Source organism: Salvelinus fontinalis, chromosome 28 (assembly GCF_029448725.1).
Source record: "Salvelinus fontinalis isolate EN_2023a chromosome 28, ASM2944872v1, whole genome shotgun sequence".
Taxonomy (NCBI): domain Eukaryota; kingdom Metazoa; phylum Chordata; class Actinopteri; order Salmoniformes; family Salmonidae; genus Salvelinus; species Salvelinus fontinalis.
Window position 1 is genome coordinate 26813149 of NC_074692.1, and position 24032 is coordinate 26837180.

At 42.9% G+C, this 24032-nt stretch overlaps 3 protein-coding genes across 4 annotated transcripts in view; 2 read left to right on the top strand and 1 right to left on the bottom strand.

The window, feature by feature from the left end:
- The first annotated feature begins 74 nt into the window (after positions 1 to 74).
- On the top strand, positions 75 to 11312 carry LOC129826519 (ankyrin repeat and LEM domain-containing protein 2-like). Of its 2 annotated transcripts, none has more exons than XM_055887344.1 (13): positions 75 to 307; positions 2524 to 3062; positions 3591 to 3785; positions 3988 to 4181; positions 4512 to 4700; positions 4982 to 5104; positions 5207 to 5270; positions 5359 to 5540; positions 7347 to 7453; positions 7542 to 7732; positions 7934 to 8861; positions 9289 to 9420; positions 9578 to 11312. In XM_055887344.1, the coding sequence occupies exons 2-13, from the start codon at positions 2540 to 2542 to the stop codon at positions 9789 to 9791; spliced, it is 3042 nt and encodes a 1013-aa protein (XP_055743319.1). In that variant the 5' UTR covers positions 75 to 307; positions 2524 to 2539; the 3' UTR covers positions 9792 to 11312. The 2 variants fall into 2 exon arrangements, with proteins under 2 accessions (XP_055743319.1, XP_055743318.1); XM_055887343.1 differs by lacking the exon at positions 75 to 307 and adding an exon at positions 336 to 1046.
- Positions 11313 to 11603: 291 nt separating this feature from the next.
- On the bottom strand, positions 11604 to 16751 carry LOC129826520 (serine/threonine-protein phosphatase PGAM5, mitochondrial-like). Its single transcript, XM_055887345.1, has 6 exons — positions 16196 to 16751; positions 15788 to 15960; positions 15463 to 15588; positions 14854 to 14942; positions 14113 to 14246; positions 11604 to 13887 (listed from the first exon to the last, which is right to left on the bottom strand). Exons 1-6 carry the CDS (start codon positions 16405 to 16407, stop codon positions 13737 to 13739), a joined length of 885 nt encoding a protein of 294 aa, XP_055743320.1. The 5' UTR covers positions 16408 to 16751; the 3' UTR covers positions 11604 to 13736.
- A 451-nt stretch (positions 16752 to 17202) lies between these two features.
- LOC129826521 (palmitoyltransferase ZDHHC8B-like) overlaps positions 17203 to 24032 on the top strand; it is a 127608-nt gene continuing 120778 nt past the window's right edge. The window contains exon 1 of the mRNA XM_055887346.1: positions 17203 to 17510. Coding sequence (XP_055743321.1) covers positions 17407 to 17510 — 104 coding nt within the window. The 5' untranslated portion in view covers positions 17203 to 17406. The remainder of the gene's footprint in view (positions 17511 to 24032) is intronic.

Below are 24032 nucleotides of genomic sequence, written 5' to 3' on the forward strand. Positions count from 1 at the left end.
ATTTGATGAGTAGGCTATAGTATTTATAATTGATTAATCAATTAATCCAATTAATTGATCCCATGCTTCATCCTTTTTTCGAAACGGTCTTTTCCAAAGATGTCTTGTATATTTGGAGGTACTTATCGAATTGTTTCTAGGATTTATGTTTTGCTAGGTTTTTTCCAGACCGTCTGGCTAGCATAGTACGCAGTCATAAACTGTTCACATTAGTCTCAATTTCGATCAGGCATTGTTAATCAAAACCTGGGTCCTTTCTCAACATAGTTTGAAAGCGTCGCGGTGAGGGCAGGTGGAGAGCAAGGAGGTGTGCATGCTAACGTTCATTTTGTTGTCATTTCAAATACTGCAGAATAATATACATTTCCAAGTCCAAACGTTCCAGTCGTTGCATTAATAAAATATATTAATGCGTTATTTAAGTTGTTTACTAAATGTAGCACAGCTAACTGTTGGTTGTAGGGCTAGGTAGCTTGTTCCTTCGTCACGCACTTGACATAACTACACGGTTAGCTAATTTAGGTCGCCAGTTGGTGTTTTTTTTAAGTATTAAAATTATTTTATGCTGTTGGTGAGGGTATACTTTTCTCAGCAAGTCCCAAAATAACTAGCTACCTACGTTATATTATGGAAAGTGGGTTGCTTGCTAGCGTCTTCTAGGATAAACTTCCGGCGTAACTAGCTAGCTAATGACATGAGATTACTCAATCGTGCTTCCCTAAACCCAGTTAACGCACTGCATTTACATATAGATAGGTGTCCAATGTCACTTCATTATTGCCTTTCAAATGCATTGCTTGCATCGTGAACTGTTTCTAACAACACCACCATTACCTGCTTGGTTTGAACTGTTCGCTAACGAACTAACATAGCATCTCAGCTGAGAGCACGATGAGCCCTCCCCCGGAAGTGAGCATGCGCATAATGTCTTGTAAACAATGAGACGATTCCAGACGGTCTTGATTTGAGCATTGTAACAGTTTATCCTAGCTGAATATTAAAATACATTTCAGATCATGAACGATAAGCAGTTAAGATGATGTCTGGTAAGTATGTTGAGACGACTTTTGTCATCAAATATGTGTTGAGATAGTGTGTATCAATAACATCACTATGAAGACATGCGATATCAGATTGTTCATACACAAAAATAGATATTAGGACTGGCACTTGGGCGTGAGCATGAGTGAGATTGCATCGACGGTGATTGGAAATATTCCCTGATTTCTCTGAAATCTAGGAAGTTTAAAAGCATCGAACGCATAAGGCTTTTAACGTGCTTTATTCCGTACACATCTAGATTTTGATCGGAGCGTTTTTTGTGTGCAAAGCTTTCGAATCGCCCCTTCCTTTCATGGCTTGCATGTTTTGTGAACCTGCAAAAAACCAAGCGGCACGTAGACTTGCGTTACTTCTCTGTTTGATCAATCAAGAAAGGCTGACTGAGTTTATTTCGGGGTTTTATCATATTCAGGGTCAGGCTGTGAATTTATGTTGTCTATGCTTTGAAACAGTCCATTAATGGCAGAGACCTACTTATGGTCGGTCTCGAGGATCATGGGGAGTAAGGTGGACTTGTCAATTAGCTCAAAAGGCTGGGTTCCAGACAAACATTGAACTTTTTCAGTTGGCAGCGTCACACAATAGAATACATTTGAGTCATTTTATGAAGTAATTCACAATGCTTTATTAGGAAGTGTAATAGACTACTGAGATGATATTCAATTAATAAGTTGTTACACATATCATGTCCAAGCAGGAATGCATGATTCAAAATATGTTGACATTGAACTTAATCCAGTGATTATGATTGTTGGGTTAATGAAAGTAGGGCTCCAGAATTTGTATTATAATTTTTTTCAATAGTGATGAATTTGGCTTAATCTCTTTGTGCACTAATATGGTATATATAGGCCTCATTCAATTGGTTCTAATTCATCACCTGAGGAAGTTGAAACTCAAAACACATTAGCTAGATAGCTAACTCTAAATATAACACCTACTGCTAGTAGCCATGTATTCATTTAACAGTAAATGTAATCTCCTAAAACATTTTTGCATTAAGGCGTAGTTTACTCGTCATGGCCGATGCGCAATTTCTCTCGCTCCGTATTTCAAAGCCATATCAGATATATTATACCGTCAGAAAACTGAGACCCTCCTCTCTTTAATATGAACAACGAGTTGCCTCCAAAGTAGTTTTTTCCAACAATTGCATTTTGAAATGTTATACAATCACGAGAAAGGGGAGAGAGTGTGAGAGGCTCATGCATTACAGCAGCCGGTCCCAGCGAAACAGGCAGGCACAGCTGCAGGACAGGCACTTCTATTACAGGAATCATGAGAATAATGCACTTTACTGTTGGAACAAATAAAGTTTTTATCCGCCCCAAAAAATAGGACGTTTTGATTGAGTTGACCAGGTACCTCAATCAAAATAGAAACATTTACTATCACTATCATTACACAGCAGTTTGTATCTGAATGTGATATCATATGATGTGTTACCCTCTGACTACACAGGTAGCCTAGCTGAAGCATGGAGGCGGTTCTGAGCAGGCTGAGAGGGCTGAGTGCAGACGAGCTGCGCGAGGAGTTCACAAGGGCCGACCTCAAGTGCGGCCCAATCACGGCCACCACTCGTGCCATCTTCGAGAGGAAGTTGGCCCGCGTCCTGGCGGGAGCCGAGGGCAGCAGCAGCGCCACAGAGAAGAACAGCAGCAGTAATGCCACCACTACAGGCCCAGCCACAAGCAGTAGTGCAGCGGCGGCCAGTGATGCAGAGCAGGCCAAACCAGTGCCGTCATGTGCTACATCAGCAGCGACTGGCACTGACTCTCCTAAGGCTGTCAGTGATGAGATGGACTTTGGTTACGGAATGGGGCTCAATCCCCCAGAGGAAGAGGAACTTGGCCTGACAGTGAAGTCAAGGGCCCCTTTTAATATCAATAGGGAAGACACTGGCTCTCAGTCTACAGCAGAGACTCCTTCAAAGATGGCCCAAGTGTCACCAATGTTCTATGGAGTGTGTCCGTTATGGGAGGATGTCTTGGCTAGAAATGGTAAGAAACTGTTATTTCACCTGGGCTGATGTAAACTATCCCTGCAATTTACACTTTGGGCTGTTAATCGGTCAAACGTGTATTTGTCATTATTTATTTTCCCACACAGAAATGCGAAGACAGAGAACTGTTGGCTGGCTAGCTATTGGGTTGCACAAAGTGCAGTGCGCATCTTCTGCATGTTGACCATGCTGTCACACTACGCTCAAGGTCCAATTCAAACATTTGATGTTGCTTCTCCATGACATCATGCTGTTCAGGGGTTATTTTGGTTTTGAACCGGCAGTGGATGAGATCCATAGCACCTGTCACCTTATGGGTTTCTGCATTAGCATGGCAACAAAACATTTTAGTAGTAAGAATTTGAGCTGCTTTGCTTTAAATGTCGGCAAAATAACTGACCGTTATCTATTCCATTTTGAATCCAGTTTACATTCTGGAATGTTTCTAGTTGTAGGTAGATATAAAGAGCTATCTATAGCCTATAGAAACATACCTTTTTTAATGTACATTTTTTCTCTCTTCCAGATAGGGCCCACGTGTATGGTGATAAGAAGGAGGCTCTTCAGGCTGTGAAGATGATGAAAGGATCTCGCTTTAAAGCCTTTGCCAATCGAGACGATGCTGAGAAATTTGCCAAGGGAATCTGTGACTATTACCCCTCTCCTAGTAAATCCACCCCATGTGTCTCCCCTGTCAAACCAGGCCTGGTCTTCTGCAAGGGTGAGTGCTGGGCTGAGAAGGACAATTATCTCTCCTTACAAAAAATACATTAGTTTGAAAAATATGCAAAGTCAGTGCTTTTCAAGGGTGTTTGGATGGCATTTAATTTCTTGGACTTGTTAAACGAGTAAATTGTTTATCACATATTCTGCTGACCTCTGTTTTAATCTGTCGTCTCCGTCTCTCTTGTCTGTGGCACTAGACAACGTCCCTGTCATGGAGGCAGACACCATCAACAGGGAGAGGGCCAACAGCTTCAAGAGCCCTCGCTGCCAGGATCTGACAGCCAAGCTGAGGAAGGCTGTGGAGAAGGGGGATGAGGTAGCCTTCAGTGAGCTGGTCTGGAGCAACCCACGCTATCTCATTGGCTCTGGAGACAACCCCACTGTTGTGCAGGTGAGTCAGGGAGGAAGTCAGCCAGCAGATGATTACAGTGAAGTATCACAAAAATAGGTAGTCAACCACATAGAAAAATATGACTCCTTCAGAAATGACTCAGTAATTCTGTTGACCAAATTAGTTATAATTTTCTAACAGAACTGATCTATTACTCTGACAATTGAAGTATCAATCCTATTAGTTTTCCTTTTTCCAACCAAATGAATGTTTCTAACCACAGCCCAGTCTCAAGCCATGCCTCTGTAGTAAATGGCTGTGACAAACAAGTTGTGATCCAACACTGACTTGCACTACTTTCCTTCATCAATGTCCACTGTGTGTTCCTAGGAGGGGTGCCGGTACAACGTGATGCACGTGGCAGCAAAGGAGAATCAGCCGGGTGTTGCCCAGCTCCTGCTGGAAACTCTAGAGAATCCTGACTTCATGAGGCTCATGTACCCAGATGACCTGGAGGCCATGCTGCAGAAACGCATCCGTTACATCATAGACCTTTACCTCAATACTCCAGACAAAGCTGTGAGTCTCCTTATCTCACCCTTTCTCCATATGTACCTGCTGATAGATTTAACTGTAGGTTTAACACCGAAGGTTTCTAGCCGAAACATTTGTGCAGACAAGGCTTTTAGCCGATTCCCCTGTGCAGACAAAATAATTTTAAGAAATTGAAAAATTAATCTTCTTTTTGTGTGCAGACCTACTGTGTTTTTTAAAGTTGAACTGTAACCGACTGGTGTGTTTTGGATTGGCTTGTCTCTGTTCATAGTGTATGTGTCTAACTCTGGTTCTGTCTGTCGCAGGGCTTTGAGACACCACTCCACTTTGCATGTAAGTTTGGTTGTCCAGAAGTGGTGAATGTCCTGTGTTCACATCCCGATACTGATAAAAACTGCAAGAACAAGTACGACCAGAAGCCATCTGATGTGAGTTTCTCCAGATATATACTTCTTTTTAAAGCTAGCTAATGACTGCTCATTGATCCACATGACTTTTGGATTTCTTGAAATTCTTCTGTTTCCTGACAGGTTATTTGTGAAAGAAAAAACAAAACCCAAGAGGTGAAACAGAAGATATGTGACTATTTGGAAGGTAAGTACACTTCCTCCCAATCACAGCACTTGTGTTTTTCTTATCTTCCCTGTTTACCCCAAGGCACCTTCTCTTCTGTCAACCACAGATCGCTGTTATATACCCTTACTGAGGGCCACAGACAACTCTTCCCAGCCTGTCATTGGTGCTCCCTGGTCACCTGAGCCATCAGAAACTCTTCCTCATTCGCTGGCTCCCAGGCTCATACGAAGTCCTATGGATCCAGTGATGTCAGTTAGGGCATTCGTTGGCCCACTCAGCCCATCTAAGGTCATTGTCATATCATGTCCTCTTTCAACTCGCGCTCTTTTTGTCTTCTTATCACCCATTTTCACACTTTAGTTCTATATTTTTTAGCTCATTATATTTTCATATGGGAAGCTGTTGTTGAAACACAGGATGTATAGTGCATTTGGAAAGTATTCAGACCACTTCACTTTTTCCACATTTTGTTACGTTGCAGACTTACTCTAAAATTGATTAAATAATTATTTTCCCTTGTCAATCTACACACAATATCCCATAATGACAAAGCTAAAACAGGTTTTTATAAACTTTTGCAAATGTATTAAAAAAAAAGTAAGTATTCAGACCCCTTCATTTCTTCCACATTTTGTTACGTTACAGCCTTATTCTAAAATGGATGAAATCAAAAAAAGTCCTCGTCAATCTACACACAATACCCCAAAAAGACAAAGTCGAAAACCATTTTTTTTTTTTACATTTTAGCAAATGTATTAAAAATAAAAAAACAGAAATACCATAATTACATAGGTATTCAGACCCTTTGCTATGAGACTTGAAATTGAGCTCAGATGCATCCTGTTTCCATTGATCATCCTTGAGATGTTTCTACAACTTGGTTGGAGTCCAAAGTGCATGCCAGAGCAAAAACCAAGCCATGAGGTAGAATAAATTGTCCATAGAGCTCAGAGACAGGATTGTGTCAAGGCACAGATCTGGAGAAGGGTACCAAAACATTTCTGCAGCATTGAAGGTCCCCAAGAACACCGTGGCCATCATCATTGTTAAATGGAAGAAGTTTGGAACCACCAAGACTCTTCCTAGAGCTGGACACCTGGCCGAACTGAGCAATCAGGGGAGAAGGGCCGTGGTCAGGGAGGTGACCAAGAACCTGATGGTTACTCTGACAGTGCTCCAGAATTCCTCTGTGGAGATGGGAGAACCTTCCAGAAGGACAACCATCTCTGCAGCACTCCATCAATCAGGCCTTTATGGTAGAGTGGCCAGACGGAAGCCACTCCTTAGTAAAAGGCACATGACCGCCCGCTTGGAGTTTGCCAAATGGCACCTAAAGGACTCAGACCATGAGAAACAAGATTCTCTGGTCTGATGAAACCAGGATTGAACTCTTTGGCCTGAATGCCAAGCGTCACGTCTAGTGGAAACCTGGCACCCTACGGTGAATCATGGTGGTGGCAGCATCATGCTGTGGGGATGTTTTTAAGCGGCAGGGACTGGGAGACTAGTCAAGATCGAGGGAAAGATGAACAGAGCGAAGTACAGAAAGATCCTTGATGAAAACTTGCTGCAGAGCGCTCAGAACTTCAGACTGGGGCGGAAGTTCCAACCGGACAACAACCCTAAGCACACAACCAAGACAACGCAGGAATGGCTTCAGGACAAGTCTCTGAAGGTCCTTTATTGGCTCAGCCACAGCCCGGACTTGAACATGATCGGAAATCTTTGGAGAGACCTGAAAATAGCTTTGCAGCGACGCTCCCCATCCAACCTGACAGCGCTTGAGAGGATCTGCAGAGAAGAATGGAAAGCTCCCCAAATACAGGTGTGCCAAGAAGACTTGAGGCTGTAATCGCTGCCAAAGGTGTTTCAACAAAGTACTGAGTAAAGGGGCTGAATACTTATGTAAATGTAATATTTCAGTTTTTTAAATATATTTTTTTACTAAAAATCTGTTTTGCTTTGTCATTATGAGGTATTGTGTGTAGATGTTTTAGATTAAGCCTGTAATCTAACAAAATGTAGAAAAAGTGAAAGGGTCTGAATACTTTCCGAATACACTGTATGTAAGATTAATTGGTGTCCCCCTTGCAGGCAGATGAGTTCCGCCGGATATGGAAGACACCCCCAAGAGACAGGGCGGTGCACTTCCAGCACATCCTGAAGTCTGACCCTGACCGTGGAGCAGAGAAAGTGGGCAGGTACGTCTAAAAAGCCCGAAGTTTAACAACTTCGTTCAATTTTTTACCAGCTTCTCCAACCACAGTGATATGTTCTCCTCCCTCACAGAGACCTTGCCAGAGAGCTGGGCCACCCCTGGGCTGAGTACTGGGATTTCCTGGACAGTTTTACAGACCTGTCTTCTGCAGACGGCCTCCGTAAGCTGGAGGAGTACCTCAACAAGAAGGACTTCAGTCAGCGTGCACACGAAGAGGCAGGGGAGAACGAAACCAGCAACCGATTCAGAACCCCTTCGCCAGGTAATGTTATCCCCACCATTTCCTATTGATAAACTGTATAGTACTGGTATTGAATTCAGATGATCAAGTTTGAGAAATGAGAGCGATGATACAGCCATCAAGGTCTTGAATTGATGCTCCCATACAACTTTAGATTGACCAGTAAATGCATTTTTTGTGTGCTTCAAATGAACAGTTTCCCCTCCTCTCTGCCATTTACAGGCAAACCCAAGAAGTTCTGCAACTCCATCTCAGTGGGGGCCTTCCTGGACGAGGGTGACGACATCAGCCTGGAGGAGATGAAGAACCGTCAGAACACGGCACTCACCAGCATTACCTCCTTGGCGTGTTCTAAGGACAGTCTGGTGGGTGCTGTGGGCGGCCTGGGCCTCCGTGAGTTCCACATCCTGCCCGATGACCTCATCGAGACAGCTGCCGAGCGAGACCTCCTGTGCTCCTCCGTGTCAGAGAGCCTCCTCTCACCCATCTGCGACAACGGCCTGTGCCCCTCCACGGGGGCAGAGAGGACTCACAACGGGGATATGATGTCCCCCCGCGCCTCCTCATCTCCCTCCTGCGTGCTGTCGCCCATCTCCAACTTGATGGTGGAGTTTGAAAGGATGTCCCTGCAGGATGGGGTGGACAACCCCACCAGAGACAGGGAGAGGAGGAGGAGCGGGGGACACAGGCACGGTGGGCACAGGGAAGGACTCTCTCGGGACGACCTGGCATCCGGGGTGGGCCGTCTCACGCTAGGGGGTGACACCAATGAAGACTCATTGTTTGAGAGAGGCTGTAGCTCAGAGGCCGGGGACAGGGAGGGGGGGGTGTGGAGGGGGACCTGTGTGAGCGGGGAGGTGCAGGGAGAGGTGGTGGTAGGGATGGAGGACAGGGCCAGTGGTGGAAGCGGCAGCTCGGAGGAGTACTTTGTGGCTAAGGAGAGCTTGGAGGCTCTGGGCCCAAGGACTAGGGTGCTGGTGCCAGGGACCGTGTCAGGGCGCACACTCTGCGCCAGATCTAAGTCGTGGGATCACGGGGGGAGGGATCTGAGCAGCTCAGGATCATCCAGCTCCTATAAGTCCCTGGACAACTCCCATGAGTTACTAGCACGGACCCCACCTCGCATCAGAAGAAGACTTTTCATTGAAGGGTGAGTGATGAGATTTAGACTGATTGTTCTGCGGTTTTTAATTACGCAACAAGGCCCAAGGGGTTGTGATATATGGCCAATATACCACGGCTAAAGGCTGTTCTTAAGCACGAAGCAACGCGGACACAGCCCTTAGCCATGGTATATTGGCCATATATCACAAACCCCCGAGGTGCCTTATTGCTATTATAAAATGGTTACCAAAGTAATTAGAGCAGTAAAAATAAATGTTTTGTCGAACCACCCAGTTTATAATTAAGGATAATGTACTAGAGCTGACTGCAGAGGCGAGCTGTTATGTATTCGGTGAGGAAAATAAAGCTGCACAGTGGGATAACTTCCTGCTTACAGACATCAGCAAGCAACAGCAGAATTCAAATCTGCCAAACCCTTCAACCTACCTCTCTTGTTTTGTCTGTTGTTTCAGGGATTCACCAACCAAGTTGGACAGAGAGGTCCTGTCGGCAGTAGAAGCCACAGACATCGACCCCTCGAAGTTCCCCAGCATTCAGAAATGGAAAAGCACAATGCAGACATACACCTCATCAGACATGCAAAGGTATGCATGTCTCCATGCATATGAACAGTTGTCACTGCCTGCAAGTTGCCTTGTAAATATGGAAACACATTGACAAGTGCTTAAAATGTCAGTTGCTATCGTATGGAAACCAAATAAATGCAGACTGGTGGTGATATTGTTTCTGTTTGTCTTTCAGCTGGCCCAGCTCTGCAGTGGTAAAAAGCAGATCCAGGGTACATCAGGCCTCTCCCCTCACACACGGCTCTCCTGTCAGCGGCCTGGTGTCTGGTGGCCGCTTCAGTCCCGCCCGACACACAGGCTTTCCAGACTTCACCAACCCCAACCACTACAGCCCAGCACATGCCAGCTACATCCAGCGCATCGGCCTCAGGCACTTCAACGACCCCTAGCCAACTCCAAGCCCTGACCGAGACTAACCCCCCCTGGCCAGAAACAATAGGCTACAGCCCTGCCACCACGGTGGTTAAATATGCCAGAGCTCAAAACCATGTACCTAACAAAATATGCACAAGTGTCTTGAGGATTTGTATTAATGATACATACATGGTACTACTTCTATATATTGCATACATACAAGATTCTCAGTATGTCGGGTCGTGATGTACACTTACTTAAAAAAAAAGAAACAGGTTTCCTTCAGTCTGTACTTTGTACTGTATGAGTGTTGAATTGACAATGAATATTATTCATAGTAAGTGTGAAACACCTGTATCATAGCTCAGTCAACTTTTTTAATAACCAGTAATACAGCTGCACTCCCCAAAACATTGAGTAGATGTTCGTTAAACTTCAGAATAGAATCGTCGGTAAGATTCACTTAACTGAAAAAAGCTGTTTTTAAGAAGTAAAAAGAAATGTCAATATTGTAAAGTAATTTTTTTTAAATGTCAGTCAGTAGCACAAAACCAACTTTTAATGTGTGTACTAAACCAACTGCCAGTTATTTTGTTTCTTCTAAGTTCAGGAATTGCCTTAATTTTCTGAAACGATGGACCAGTCAGTCTCCATGCAGAATTAGCCACATCCTGTCCAGTTTGGTTAAAGTTGATGCATCCTGACAACAGCATAGCAACCACCATCGGACTGCAGCTCACCCAACAAATGGCTCCAAAGCAAACACGGGGAAAATGGTAATACACTGAAGTTTTCCATGTTTTTATTTTGTTATTTAATCAATAAATAGAGATGTGTTCATTTTCCAGGTACCAATGTTTTTGTGCATCATGTAATTTCTGTGTTTTCACACTTCTCGTTTAACGACTGTCGGCCTCACACAATAGCTGAAAGGTAATCTTCTTGAACTGTTCTTGGTTTTTCTAAAGGTGTCAGAGTAATGCCAAGCTGTACATAAGAGGTTACTGCAGAGTGCAACAGACATGTTTACTCATTTGTAATCAATGGCTTACTAAATGTGAATGTGCAAGAACCTGACGTAGCTAAACTCTGAAGATAGTTATCACCGTTAAAATAAGGTCCATTTACAAACTGCTGTAAAAAGAATGGTCTGCCAGCCAGCAAAGCTGAATATAGAAATCAACAGCTGTAAATCCAAATTGAATAGGAATCACCCTTACTATATAGATTGTCACTCTTAGTATGAGAGATGTGAGTAATATTGAATGTGAATAAAACATCTTGATTAAAGGCACCAACTTTTTCATGGAGAGGATTGTATTGTCGTTCTCGTGTTCACAGGTGACACAGATTTCGTTCTGGTCTCCAAATTTTTTATGAATGTGGAGTTCTGCAAATTGCACCTAAATACTTAAACATACTTATTGTGCTTTGGCATTCTGTGCTTCTTTAAAAAAGGATAAAAAACAATTTCATTGTGAATTTTCTCCTTTTCTGTGTGTCCAGATCCTCATTTGTTTTTGACTAATCAATAAAACAGTTTCCTCACCTTTGAATTGTTGTCCTTTGAGCACTTTCTAATACTGCCTGAAATGGCGGTGTCACCCTTATTCTCTACTACTGTATATTAGTGTGTCAGTGGCACACTAACAATGTGACACTTCATAAACCATTCAAATTAGTAACAAATATTAATTTGATCCCTTCAAGCTTTGTAGTGCCAACACTAAGATGCATCAGATTTGCTGTTAGACAATATCATTGCTTTTGTCCCAGCTTGAGTTAACGCTAACCCTATTTTATAACTAAGAGTACTTATTTGGTGTACTACTGAGGAACACAAAACATTTACATGACCATGTGTCTGTCCTTTATTGAATGTTTCTACTGAACACAACTGTATCTAAACCTAAGAGGAAGCTTTGATCCAAATACAGGAAAAAGGACAGCATGAGAAGCATTTACAGAACTACAGTAAATATGCCATACTTTGGACAAATGATTTTGGTTTACAATTCCTATCACTTCGTGTATGAAACTCGCATACCGTTTCCATCCATAATAAGTGTTGAGTAGGCCCGGACAATCATCAGCACATCAGCTTTCTGAGTTAAGGGATCTGGTTACAGCAACAGTTCATTGAGAAACCTGAATCAGTACAAAATCCCCTTCAGTTTAATACAAAATCAAGACAGGAAGGGCACAACATACTCTGTATACTCCCCTTTCACTCTGTAGGGGAGAGTGGTGTATGTTGAGCAACTTTTACATTAAGCATCACTATGTCAAGGGAAATATAGTATTCTTTCGAACAATGATATCTACATATATTTCACGATGTTGTGTATTCCTGGAAATATACTCTGATGAAGACAGCTTTGCTGTTGAAAAGTTGGTAATTACATTTTTGCATCTGAGCTCCTAGAGTGTGCGGCTCTCCTTTATTTTCGTGTATTCCTAGAAATAAACATAACATTTTTGATAACACAGCTTGTCCAGAAAAAGTGGACTCTTGGCACAACCTACCCAGGTACGGGGTAAATTGAGCCGCCTTGGGATAAGTGGGTGGTGGTGCTGGTAGGTCAAAGTTGAATTAATGGAAGGAGGGTTGTGGTATATTGAATGTCTTAAACATATGCCTACTTTCAGATAAAGATCTCTCTGTTCAATATCACTTCCCCTTCCATCTCTTAACCAGTTATCTGGGACAGGGATGTTTCAATCTGCCAATTCATAGGCAAGTTCTCTGCATTTGAGGCTACTAAGCCCATGAAACTGGTCCGCGAGATTCTTCATTTGTTTATCAAGCTCAGACTCTAAGTCATCAGATGAGACCTCGTGTTCCTCTGCTACTCTGCCAGACTCATTTTCACACAGGTACATGTTTGTTACTGTACCTCTTCAGTGTATGTTTTCATTCCTTGCTGCTGCTCCTTCTCTCACTTCCTTGGCTACTCTGTCAAGAACCTCAAGGGGGGGCTAGATCCCTTCTTGTTTTACAATTCTATACACAGGCATGATAATGTCTGCTCTGTATCAATACAAATTCCCTATCTTGAGTTCATATGCATGACACATTGCAAAAATACTATGCATATTATGTAGAAAACTGACAAAATGCAATCATAATTTGTCATGGTGGTATTGGCTCAAGTTACCCCAAGGTAAACATTTTGACTATATCAGCCCACACAGCTACAAGGATGCACTTTCATGCTAAGTTTAGGACCTCATATTGTAGCTTGTAAAGAGCCCAACTGCTGTACAAAACAATCTTAAAACTATCTACATAGGTCTAGATACAAGCATCAGATGGCCTAGTAGTTAGAGCGTTGGGCCAGTGACTGAAATCAAATACCAGAGTCGCAACGTAAAAAAAGAATCTCTTGATGTTCCCTTGAGCAAGGCACTTAACCCTAATTGCTCCACGGTCATTGTTGATCATGGCAGACCCTGGCTGTGACCTAACTCTGAGTGTGTCTCAGGGGGAGGTGTGATGTACAACAACAAAAACATTTCCAAATCACGTGTATTAATACACATTTGTAGATGTGTGAAATAGGACAAACATAAGCACCTGCTAAATTATCATGGAACTTATAACACAAATTCATTTAACCTTGTTAAAATCCATTTGTGGACCCTAACTTGCTTACCATATGGTTTCTTCCTTCCCAGACTCCATGAAATGATGGCCTCTTCCTAAATATTTGGTCACATGATTAGTTTTGTGCATGGTTTCCTAGAAACAAGCGTTGGCTCAACTAACCCCACTTTCCCCTAGTTGGCAAACGATGGCAGGGGAGTTGTTCACAACAAAACACCACAGAATATCTCATTGCACATTGAAGTTACAAAATTAAGACCAAAAATAACTTTCAAGACACTTAAGTAGAAATCAAGAGCCATTCTGTTCACCCTGCGACTGACATCTGAACTTCTCAGAAAGAGAACGAGTGAATACTGTAGGTGGAACATGGTCAGGTCCGTGTGAGTTTGTCCGGGGGCATGAACCCTGAGTCTCCCAGTGTCCTCAGTGCCACCCTGCCGCTGGGGCGCACGGTGAGCCAGGTGATGCTGCCGTTGTTCAGCCCAATCCTCAGCCAGCCCTCTGGAGGGAACTGCAGGGCCCTGAGACATACAGACAGAAAGAGATTGAGACCGTTAGAGCAACCGATACACCCTGATCTAACAAATATACACATCTGTCATGGGATGTTGGCAAGCACATCATTATTGTCACGAAATGCAAAAGATATAATATATTGGAATTGCTACACAAGGTCATGATGATTAGCATCGTCTGTTGAATGGGGGTTTGCTCCAGCTTCAGCCTGCCTCGGGAGACCAACACACCTGCACACAAAATAGCGGATGACATTGGCATGACAGACGATGATCTCGTAGCTGTCCTCCTTCTGCTTGGGATCAGCGCGGTGGATGTAGCGACGGAAGGCAGCCTCGATTCGGGCCCCGTCCTCGTGGTACTGCTGTAGAGCGGTAGAGAGTACCACAGTGGTTGTGTAAGACGAGTGTTTGAGCTGACCTATGACCGCTCATTGCATTGCATTGCATTGAATGATACATACAAGCAGACACCTGTAACTATAATGAACAAAAATATAAACACAACATGTAAAGTGTTGGTCCCATTTTTCATGAGCTGAAATAAAAGATCCCAGAAATGTTCCATACGCACAGAAAAGGTTTCTCTCAAACTTTGTGCACAAATTTGTTTACATCCCTGTTAGTGAGAATTTCTCCTTTGCCAAGATAATCCATCCACCTGACAGGTTTGGCATATCAAGAAGCTGATTAAACAGCATGATCATTACACAGTGGGTGGGCCTATGCCCTCCTAGGGCCACCCATGGCTGCATCCTTGCCCAGTCATGTGAAATCCATAAATTAGGGCCTAAGGAATTTATTTCAATTGACTGATTTCCTTCTATAAACTGTAACACAGTAAAATCTTAGAAATTGTTGCATGTTGAGTTTATATTTTTGTTCAGTATAGATAACAAGTGAAAGGGACACTGAACAGGAGGTAATATGACAGATACACAGGCCATTGAGAATCCAGAATGGCCATCTCACCACAGCGTCAGGCTTCCAGTGGGTGACAGGAGGCACAGGTTCGATGGGTGCTCCTTCTCTTAGCAAATCACAGCTCACCAGCTCCACCCCTAAACCAATAACATACCGGAAGATTAAAGTTAGTTAGCGGTGAGTAGTGAAATACTCATCATGATTCATGACATTTTTACTCTGAAATATCTGAGATCAAAGCTTCTGAGACTGTTATCAGATAGAGCCTTGGTATCAGGTGATGTAAATATCTGCAAGATGTATAGGAGCAGGTAACCAGCTGAACTACTGGGGCTGCTGGATTTTGCTCCTGCTCTACACAAACACACCTGATTCAACCATATGGTCTATGGATTCAGTTGAATCAGGAGTGTTAAATTCAGTCGGAGAAATCCTTCAGGATGGTAGCTCTCCAGAAGGACATTTGGTCACTCCTCATGCACGTTACTGGTTAGTCTCATGGGACCTGGAGCTGAATATTCTATATACTCCGGAATACGCCTCAGCTGTAAAGTGAATATTGTACATACTCCGGCATACGCCTCAGCTGTAAAGTGAATATTGTACATACTCCGGCATACGCCTCAGCTGTAAAGTTTGCCGGTCTATGGTTCTGACCTGGGAGGTATTTGCTGATGATGTTGGCAGTCTCGGTGGCCCTGGCCATAGTGGAGTGGACCATGATGTCATACTTTAACCCAAGGACAGCCAACCGCTGGCCAGTAAACTCAGCCTGCTCCCGACCTGCAGAATACAAACACATAGTCCACAAAATTAGCAGACTGCAATTGTGAACCACTTTCACCACCTCTGTTGAGTGCTGCTGAATATGCTCTTCTTATCCACTAAAACTCAACTGTTGAGCTGGAGAGTAGAGTTGAGAACTAGGTCTATGTTTCATGCCTTTAGCAACATGAGTACACAGCAGCACAGGGTACACAACCTAAAGGGGTGAGGATTCTCTCATGGTCTCCATTGCCACTCAAGTTGTACTGGGAGTGTCTGATGAGGAGGATGTTGCGTGTGGCTTTGGGTTTCCCATTGTCCTGCTCTGAGCTTGGGTCTTCACGGACGACCTCCTTCTTCCCATTTGTCAACAGTGCGGACAGGTCCCGCCTAGTACAGTACAGAGGGAACAAATTAGTGATGTATGTGTGTTGTGGTTTACTTCTCTTGATGACATGCCAAGAGCCCAGACCTGTCAGGCTGTCAACATGTTGTCGCTGGCTGCTAATATCAATCAATCACACTGACTCAGCTGACTAAACTACTTGACCCACATGAACAGATCTGACCGCCCTCTATGTTTTATAGTAGTCTGCATCAGACTTAGCTAATAAAGGAGACATACTTATCCCAGTTGAAGTCCCAGGCATTTCCAGTAGATTCAACAGTGCGGTTCCCTGCTGGCTGTGCAGCTTGCAAAACATTGAACAGGCTCCACCGAGCGGCTCGCGTGTGGCCGAAACAGCCCTGGTATTCAGCTGCGGCAGCCGCAACAACCAGCACCGCTGATCCGCCAGCGAACCCACACACTATTTTAATTGTCCTCCGATATGACATGTTGTGAAAAACTATCGGTTCTTTGCAGTGCGTTTGCTAGGTAGCGAGCTAACTTGCTAATGCCGCCCAACGTCTGTAGTAGAAGAGATTCCTTTCAAGAATTGAGGAGCGGCTAATCCTGACCTAGCCAGATCAGCCTCTGGTTTGGTCTGTGGATTTACACCCTTTCTATGTGCAGGAATATAGTGAATACCCTCCAACGACTCTTTAATCGCTAGCTAAAAATAAGTCCAGTCAAAGATTATGAAGCTTCTTGGAATCACTTAACAAGCTAGCAGCTAACTAAAAAGGAAAACATAGAGTGCTTGGAACTATGGTGTCTCGCTAGAGCCAAATAAACAGCTAGCGCAGATATTACGATACGCGAAAGCGCTGGACAAAACGAACAAATTATTAACCATTAGAGGGCGCGCACAGCCCATGAAACAGATGCCAAAGACCTGAAAATTCAGCAGGGGAGCAGAGAGATTGTGGAGGTCCTTATTATAATAAATAATGTGTATCTCTTTTGGATTTTCACTCTCTACAATCACAGTAGGGCCAAAGTCAAAAGTAATGTAACAAAAGTTGCATAAAACGATAGTGATGAGTGACTGGTTTAGATATGCAAAAAAAATAATAAGCAAAATGAAATATATTAAATCCGATTTGAGGGTGAATAAAACGTGTGGCCCCTGGCTGTAACCTAAGCATCCCATCACAGTCTTCTTCATTTTGCATTGAACTAGCTTTAAAATATATTATATTGTTATCTTCAACCTAGGCTCCACCTTTCAAGCGGTTTTGTGACCTCACTCGTGGGCTGGATTGCTAGAGTGGGATTTCTAGTCTTTCGGAGCGCAGTATATTTTTGCTTGTCTATCTTTGGATCTGTGTGCGTTTAACAGTAATAAAGACATATTTTCTGAATCGGTAAATGTAGATATTTCAGGCTGGATCTTTACATCTGTATACCGTCTCCAATTGGAATAAATAATTGAGGAATGTGGAAATTACAGAATGCCCAACAGCGTTGGAAAGAGATTTAAACCCACCAAATACATCCCGGTATCTACTGCTGCCACTTTTCTTGTGGGATCCACCACCTTATTCTTCGTTTTTACGTAAGTTTTATCCTTGTTTAAGTCATACATGCTTCTGCTAATAGTCTACACATAATAAAGCGTCCTCATTAGTATCAATCCTAGCCTAGGTCCAATGATCTGGTGGTAACCAATGGCTATTACTGTTAGAAGTTTTTGTTGGAGAGGTTTAGACTGCTTTTTCGGGTCGGATCTTTATGCTGTTATGAATGGTTTTATAAAATGTTTTGACTGTGCACGGAACAGGTTATTATTGTCTTGTACTCGTTTTGGTGACAATGTTTAGGTGTGTCGAGGCATTATGGTAGAAACTCCTTTGTGACATGTAGGCCAACTTTAGGCTATATTTGTTTTCCAAATGCATTTTTTTTCTAGAATAAACGTCATTGGACACCCCACTCAAGCTTGAAGTAGCCTAGGAGGTAGGCACATAGCGGGTATAGGTTGCTATGAAGCCGTAGTCCGCCATACTTGCCAGCTAGTTTCTCCTTTAGTTCTACGGGCAAAACAAGCAACGGAGCAACGAATTGTTATATTGTTGCAACTGGTAGCTTGGGTTATGGATGAGTTCAATATTGAATAGGAATACTGCCTCGCCTTCGAAATCTACATCTAAGTGTTTAACGGGACATTTACTCCTGTCACTCAAGTGCATGCGCTCTGAAGGTTGTAGTGTTTCGAGCCGTACCGCTTCACCTTCATTATGGAAATGTATGTGGTTTACAATGAGTGACGTTTTTCTGAAGGCTCTTTTTTCCACCCTGATTTGTTTTGTTCTATTTGTTTTGTTCTAGACACACACACACACGGTCTCACGTCATGGATTGCATTCCTGATTGACCCTGTGATCTAATTCAAATGCATAATTTATAGACAGGCTAATAATCTGATTGTAACATTTGGAGTACAGCCTAGGCCTGCTGTAAATTTGAATCTGCACTTAGATTTACAGCTGAGTCTATTTGCTTATGGAGACTAGTGGTTTGACTGAACTAATGAGATTTATTGTCTATTTTGTGGTCAAATAGGTGGCACTTTCTACTCCGGCTGGTTTAGAGAGACACCACACCATGTTACATGTTATTTGTCATACACCTGTTGTATGACTCATATGTTTTGCTAAAGGACCATCAGATGTTCTCATGCAGTCATGATGTGATAAATAAATCATCAGATGTAACATTATTTCATGTGGTGATTATGATATCAGCCTTTATTCCATGACACTGTTCTCCTTCATGCTGTTAAAAGCAGCTGTTTAAAAGGGAAACTGGTGCATGTAATTATTAGCAGACAACAAATAGAAAATCATCAAAAAATAACAACAGAAGCAACGGTTTCAAATGTTGCCCAGACTAAACTATTCAGTATATATATATATATATATATATATATATATATATATATATATATACATTTGAGGGAGGCTGAGAGTGTAGCATGGCTTTTGTACTGGGGGTTAATGGTTTAGATTAAAGGAAACCTATGGACTTGGCTTGCCCTGTTGCTCAGCAATCTAGATTGGAGCGTCAACAACAACTCCCTGGTTCCTCCCTGGCTGTAAGAGGCTTTGCATAGACAAATGGTCAGATGAAGAAGTAGGCTAATGCTGTAGCCCTGATGTGCTAGTCGTATGCATTGTCACCAGAGTAGCTGATACAGTGCTGTGGAAAACTTCGTAGGTCCCTCTCCAATCTTCTAGGCCTCGGTTTTTCTGCCCAGCTTCTCTATTGCAGCAGGGGTTCCAGTCAAGCTGTGTTCAGGGCGAGATAGATGGGCCAATCATTGACCCCCAACAGTAAGGATAAGGGTAAGGATTAGGATTTTACACTGGTGTTGCTTTGCTCTTTGATTTCTCATGCAGTTACGTATTCAGAGGATTGGGCCATGTATAATGGAACGCCCTGGGGTGGAATAACTCTACACATCCACACTAAAATATGTGGGGCACACATGCTTTACACAATAGGGAAAGGGAAAGGGGGATACCTAGTCAGTTGTCCAACTAAATGTATTCGACTGAAATGTGTCTTCCGCATTTAACCCAACCCTTCTTAAGCAGAGAGGTGCGGGGGGCTGCCATAATCAACATCCACGGCACCCAGGGAACAGTGGGTTAACTGCCTTGCTCAGGGGCAGAACGACAGATTTCTACCTTGTCAGCTCAGGGATTCAATCCAGCAACCTTCGGTTACTGGCCCAACGCTCTAACCACAATACTCCTCAATACACCACAATGTTCCTCAATACACCGCAATGCAAAACAACATTCCACACTGCACCACAACACAACACACAGCAGGAGACCCCATAGATGAAGCCCCACGTATACTATGTTGAAAGACCTGTGAGCCATCTCCCTTCTCCGAGCCATAGAGTGAGTCATTGTGGGCCATGTGATTGCCAGCTCTTCACACAAATGTCATATCAGGCATGGAGGAAGAGACACTGTGTGAATAGTATAAGTGCCAGCTGAGCTCTGGCCCAGTGTTACTGTTACTGCTGTGCCTGGCTTGCCTGTCAGTGGCTTTACAGTATGTCTGTCCTCCACGACCACAATATGATTCAGTCATTCACATAAGGCTCATAATGCCATGTGACAAGGTTCCCTGATTCCTCCACGTAGGGCCAACTTCTGGTATTTCTCCAGAAACAATATGTGGTATAACTTTGGACTGGGTGCTGACACAAATACTTTGTTTAAAGTCTTTCACCATGCCCTTGACCAAATGCCCATTGTCCAATACATTTTCTACCTGCCACATTTCCGGACACTATCAATTGATCATGCGGATGGGTACTGCTTTCAGCAGTTTTTATGGCAATAAGTTATAGAAGAGGTGGCTGGTTGTGTTTAGAGGCAAAATATCTCCCAGGGAGTCATGTAAGTACACATTGGCAAGGGAGCCAGAGCAACGTGGACAAACAGAGAAATCTAATCTTTGACTTCCACATCTGTTTCCTCCTTTACAATATAGATTTATTTAAATGTGATGATACTCAAGTTGTCCCAGAGACTCCATTGTTTCCTGATTAATTACTCTCTTTTCCTCCATGACCACTATTACTCTGCTGGTATGGGCAATGTTCGATCCAATGTCCATACTAGAATAACACTTAGAATGCCCAATACATTGCTTCATTCTAACTATACAGTATACTAGTGTGGACATAGCAACAACAATTGGTCATTGTGAAAGTTCTGTTCATGTGTATGATGATGCATTAGGATGTCATAGAGTGAACCAGAGGTATCTTTAATCTCATACAGTACTTACTCACCCCAACATGATGGGGTGGTGGTGAGGGCTGGATAGATGGATTAATGCCAATATCCAGGGCTAAGTACTTGATGTTCTCTGGTGTCTGTGGTGTTTTAAAACATTGTGGTAATCTCTTCTCTACCACATTAATTGAACTTTTAGGAGAGTAATTAAATGTACATCCCCAATGATCTTAATCCAAATGACACCGATTCCCTAAATAGTTGGCGCTGGTCAACAGTAGTGCACTTTACAGGGAATAGGGTGCCATTTGGGACACAGATTGTGTGTGTTTACGCAGCACTGCTGCTGTCCTCTCTCTTTATTGGGAGGTTCAGTAAGCACTGCTGCTGTCCTCTCTCTTTATTGGGAGGTTCAGTAAGCACTGCTGCTGTCCTCTCTCTTTATTGGGAGGTTCAGTAAGCACTGCTGCTGTCCTCTCTCTTTATTGTCAATAAGTACCGCATATTAGAGACCATGAGAGCCCAGCCCAGATCTCCACTGTCCTATAGTATATTAATGTGTTTGATTGTGAGGCTCGCTGTGGATTTGATGTTAATTTAGTAATTGAATCTACATTGTTTGTTTTGATATGGGCAAAGTGATATCAGCACCGTTTGTTTGATATCATTTTAAAGGATATAAGCCTGCTGTATTAAAATAGCATGATGGCATTTCTGCTGTCTGTCTGGTTTGCTAAATCACCCACCTTGTTCTTTGTGTTGTTTAGAATATCTCATCCTCTTTTAGATTATCACTAGACTTCAGATTTTGCTCTCGTTCTCTCCGTCTCTCTGTCTCTCTCTCCATCCATGCAGCTTTTCTATCCTGTCACCACCCTGGAAAGAGCAGAGCTCTCCTTCCTCATGCAGTGTCACAGTGAGTTAACATCAGAGATGAAGATAACAGGATTGATATACTGCCGATAACATGAGAGCGATAGGATATAGGGGACCCTTCAGTCTTCTGTGTCATATAGATGCTGATAATCTCACTGAGAGCCGCAAGGCCAAAGTGATTCATAAAATCCCTACACAACTGCCTGTCCTCAGGTTTGGGTAGATACATGCATCTTTATGTTTCACGATTGAAAATGCTTTTACCAGGACTGGGTCTGTATATATGCTGTGGCTAGTCGTGTCAGATTAAATAGCAATACAACTTCATCCATCCTTCCTCTTTTACGAGCAGCACCTCAGGCTATGGAGTGGTCTGGTAGAGGAATTTGGTGCTGGGTTGTGCTGTTCTCGCTCTTTCCTCACAGTCATGTACTATATTACAGCAAGAACATGGGAGGAATGAGGAGGACTCACAGGTCGATATAAAAGCAATGTTGGTTTTAATGTGCATGTAATTCTACCCCCCTTCAATAAAATAGAAAATAATTGTTTTAATTGTGTATATACCTTATTACTTCTCATTAATCTTGGCTCCCTCGTGGAGATTACTAATCTCTGCACAGTCATTGAGACTTTAACCCCACTCTTTATCACTACACTATATTCTTTCTATCACAGTTTATTTTTATCAGGAATGTGTCTTTATTTATTTGACCAGGTAAATTGATGTCTGATTGTGTTTGTAATCGACATCATGTCTGTACTTTAAAAGGAACAGTCTCTAGTTGTTTGATGGCTGATGGACCAATCCCAAATCTTGAAACTGACAACAACAAAAAATTGTTAATCATGAAACGATAACTATGTACTGTCGCTCATACAGTAAGATACGATGAACTGTAATTCCTCTTTATCAAATGTCTTGGGGCTGAATACAGTCATCAGATTTGGCAGCATACACAGAAACCATAGAGTACCTTAAAATTGAAAAGGTTTACATAACCCCTTTAACACTGACTGTTCCCCTCCCCAATTTATCACTTTTGTTTCCACTTTCTCATGCTATAGATGGGTTGTGTATGGTCTCATGCTATAGATGGGTGGTGTATGGTCTCATGCTATAGATGGGTGGTGTATGGTCTCATGCTATAGATGGGTGGTGTATGGTCTCATGCTATAGATGGGTGGTGTATGGTCTCATGCTATAGATGGGTGGTGTATGGTCTCATGCTATAGATGGGTGGTGTATGGTCTCATGCTATAGATGGGTGGTGTATGGTCTCATGCTATAGATGGGTGGTGTATGGTCTCATGCTATAGATGGGTGGTGTATGGTCTCATGCTATAGATGGGTGGTGTATGGTCTCATGCTATAGATGGGTGGCGTATGGTCTCATGCTATAGATGGGTGGCGTATGGTCTCATGCTATAGATGGGTGGCGTATGGTCTCATGCTATAGATGGGTGGCGTATGGTCTCATGCTATAGATGGGTGGCGTATGGTCTCATGCTATAGATGGGTGGCGTATGGTCTCATGCTATAGATGGGTGGCGTATGGTCTCATGCTATAGATGGGTGGCGTATGGTCTCATGCTATAGATGGGTGGCGTATGGTCTCATGCTATAGATGGGTGGCGTATGGTCTCATGCTATAGATGGGTGGCGTATGGTCTCATGCTATAGATGGGTGGCGTATGGTCTCATGCTATAGATGGGTGGCGTATGGTCTCATGCTATAGATGGGTGGCGTATGGTCTCATGCTATAGATGGGTGGCGTATGGTCTCATGCTATAGATGGGTGGCGTATGGTCTCATGCTATAGATGGGTGGCGTATGGTCTCATGCTATAGATGGGTGGCGTATGGTCTCATGCTATAGATGGGTGGTGTATGGTCTCATGCTATAGATGGGTGGTGTATGGTCTCATCTCATCCATACTTTGTAATTGAGGGATTCAATAGAAACATAAGGATGATTATGCTAGCTTGAGTCTCTGATTTACATGAGGTAGGCCTGTAAATCAATGTAATTTCAATTGTATTTATTTTATACTATCTAGAGTTCATGATTGCGTTGTGTTTGTTTGCGTCTGTAGTGAAACTGACAAACACAAAAAATTGTTGAAGATTAGTTTTTCCACTGATGATGAAGGTAGAGAAATGGCATCAATACAACAAAACACTAAAGACTTATTTCAAACAATAGACAGTGTGATGACTTTCTCTCACTCTCTCTCCGATGGGGGTTTACACACTCCAAGATGGATACGTCTCCTATATTTTTTGCTGCAGGCTATGTGACAGTAATTAGATCAAATGTATATTTCAGACCAGGAGTTTTGATATAATATAAAGGCAAGCTCCCAAATTATTCTGTTAACATGGATATCAACCCATAATACAGTGGGGCAAAAAAGTATTTAGTCACCACCAATTGTGC

Excerpts from the sequence above, each read along its gene's own strand:
- LOC129826519 (XM_055887344.1), top strand. The coding sequence starts at position 2,540 with ATGGAGGCGGTTCTGAGCAGGCTGAGAGGGCTGAGTGCAGACGAGCTG. Across the intron at positions 4,182-4,511 it reads ACAACCCCACTGTTGTGCAG|GAGGGGTGCCGGTACAACGT; the intron begins GTGAGTCAGGGA and ends GTGTGTTCCTAG. Across the intron at positions 7,454-7,541 it reads GGAGCAGAGAAAGTGGGCAG|AGACCTTGCCAGAGAGCTGG; the intron begins GTACGTCTAAAA and ends CCTCCCTCACAG.
- LOC129826520 (XM_055887345.1), bottom strand. The coding sequence starts at position 16,407 with ATGTCATATCGGAGGACAATTAAAATAGTGTGTGGGTTCGCTGGCGGA. Across the intron at positions 15,589-15,787 it reads GAGAATCCTCACCCCTTTAG|GTCGGGAGCAGGCTGAGTTT; the intron begins GTTGTGTACCCT and ends TGTATTCTGCAG. Across the intron at positions 14,943-15,462 it reads CATCAGCAAATACCTCCCAG|GGGTGGAGCTGGTGAGCTGT; the intron begins GTCAGAACCATA and ends TTATTGGTTTAG.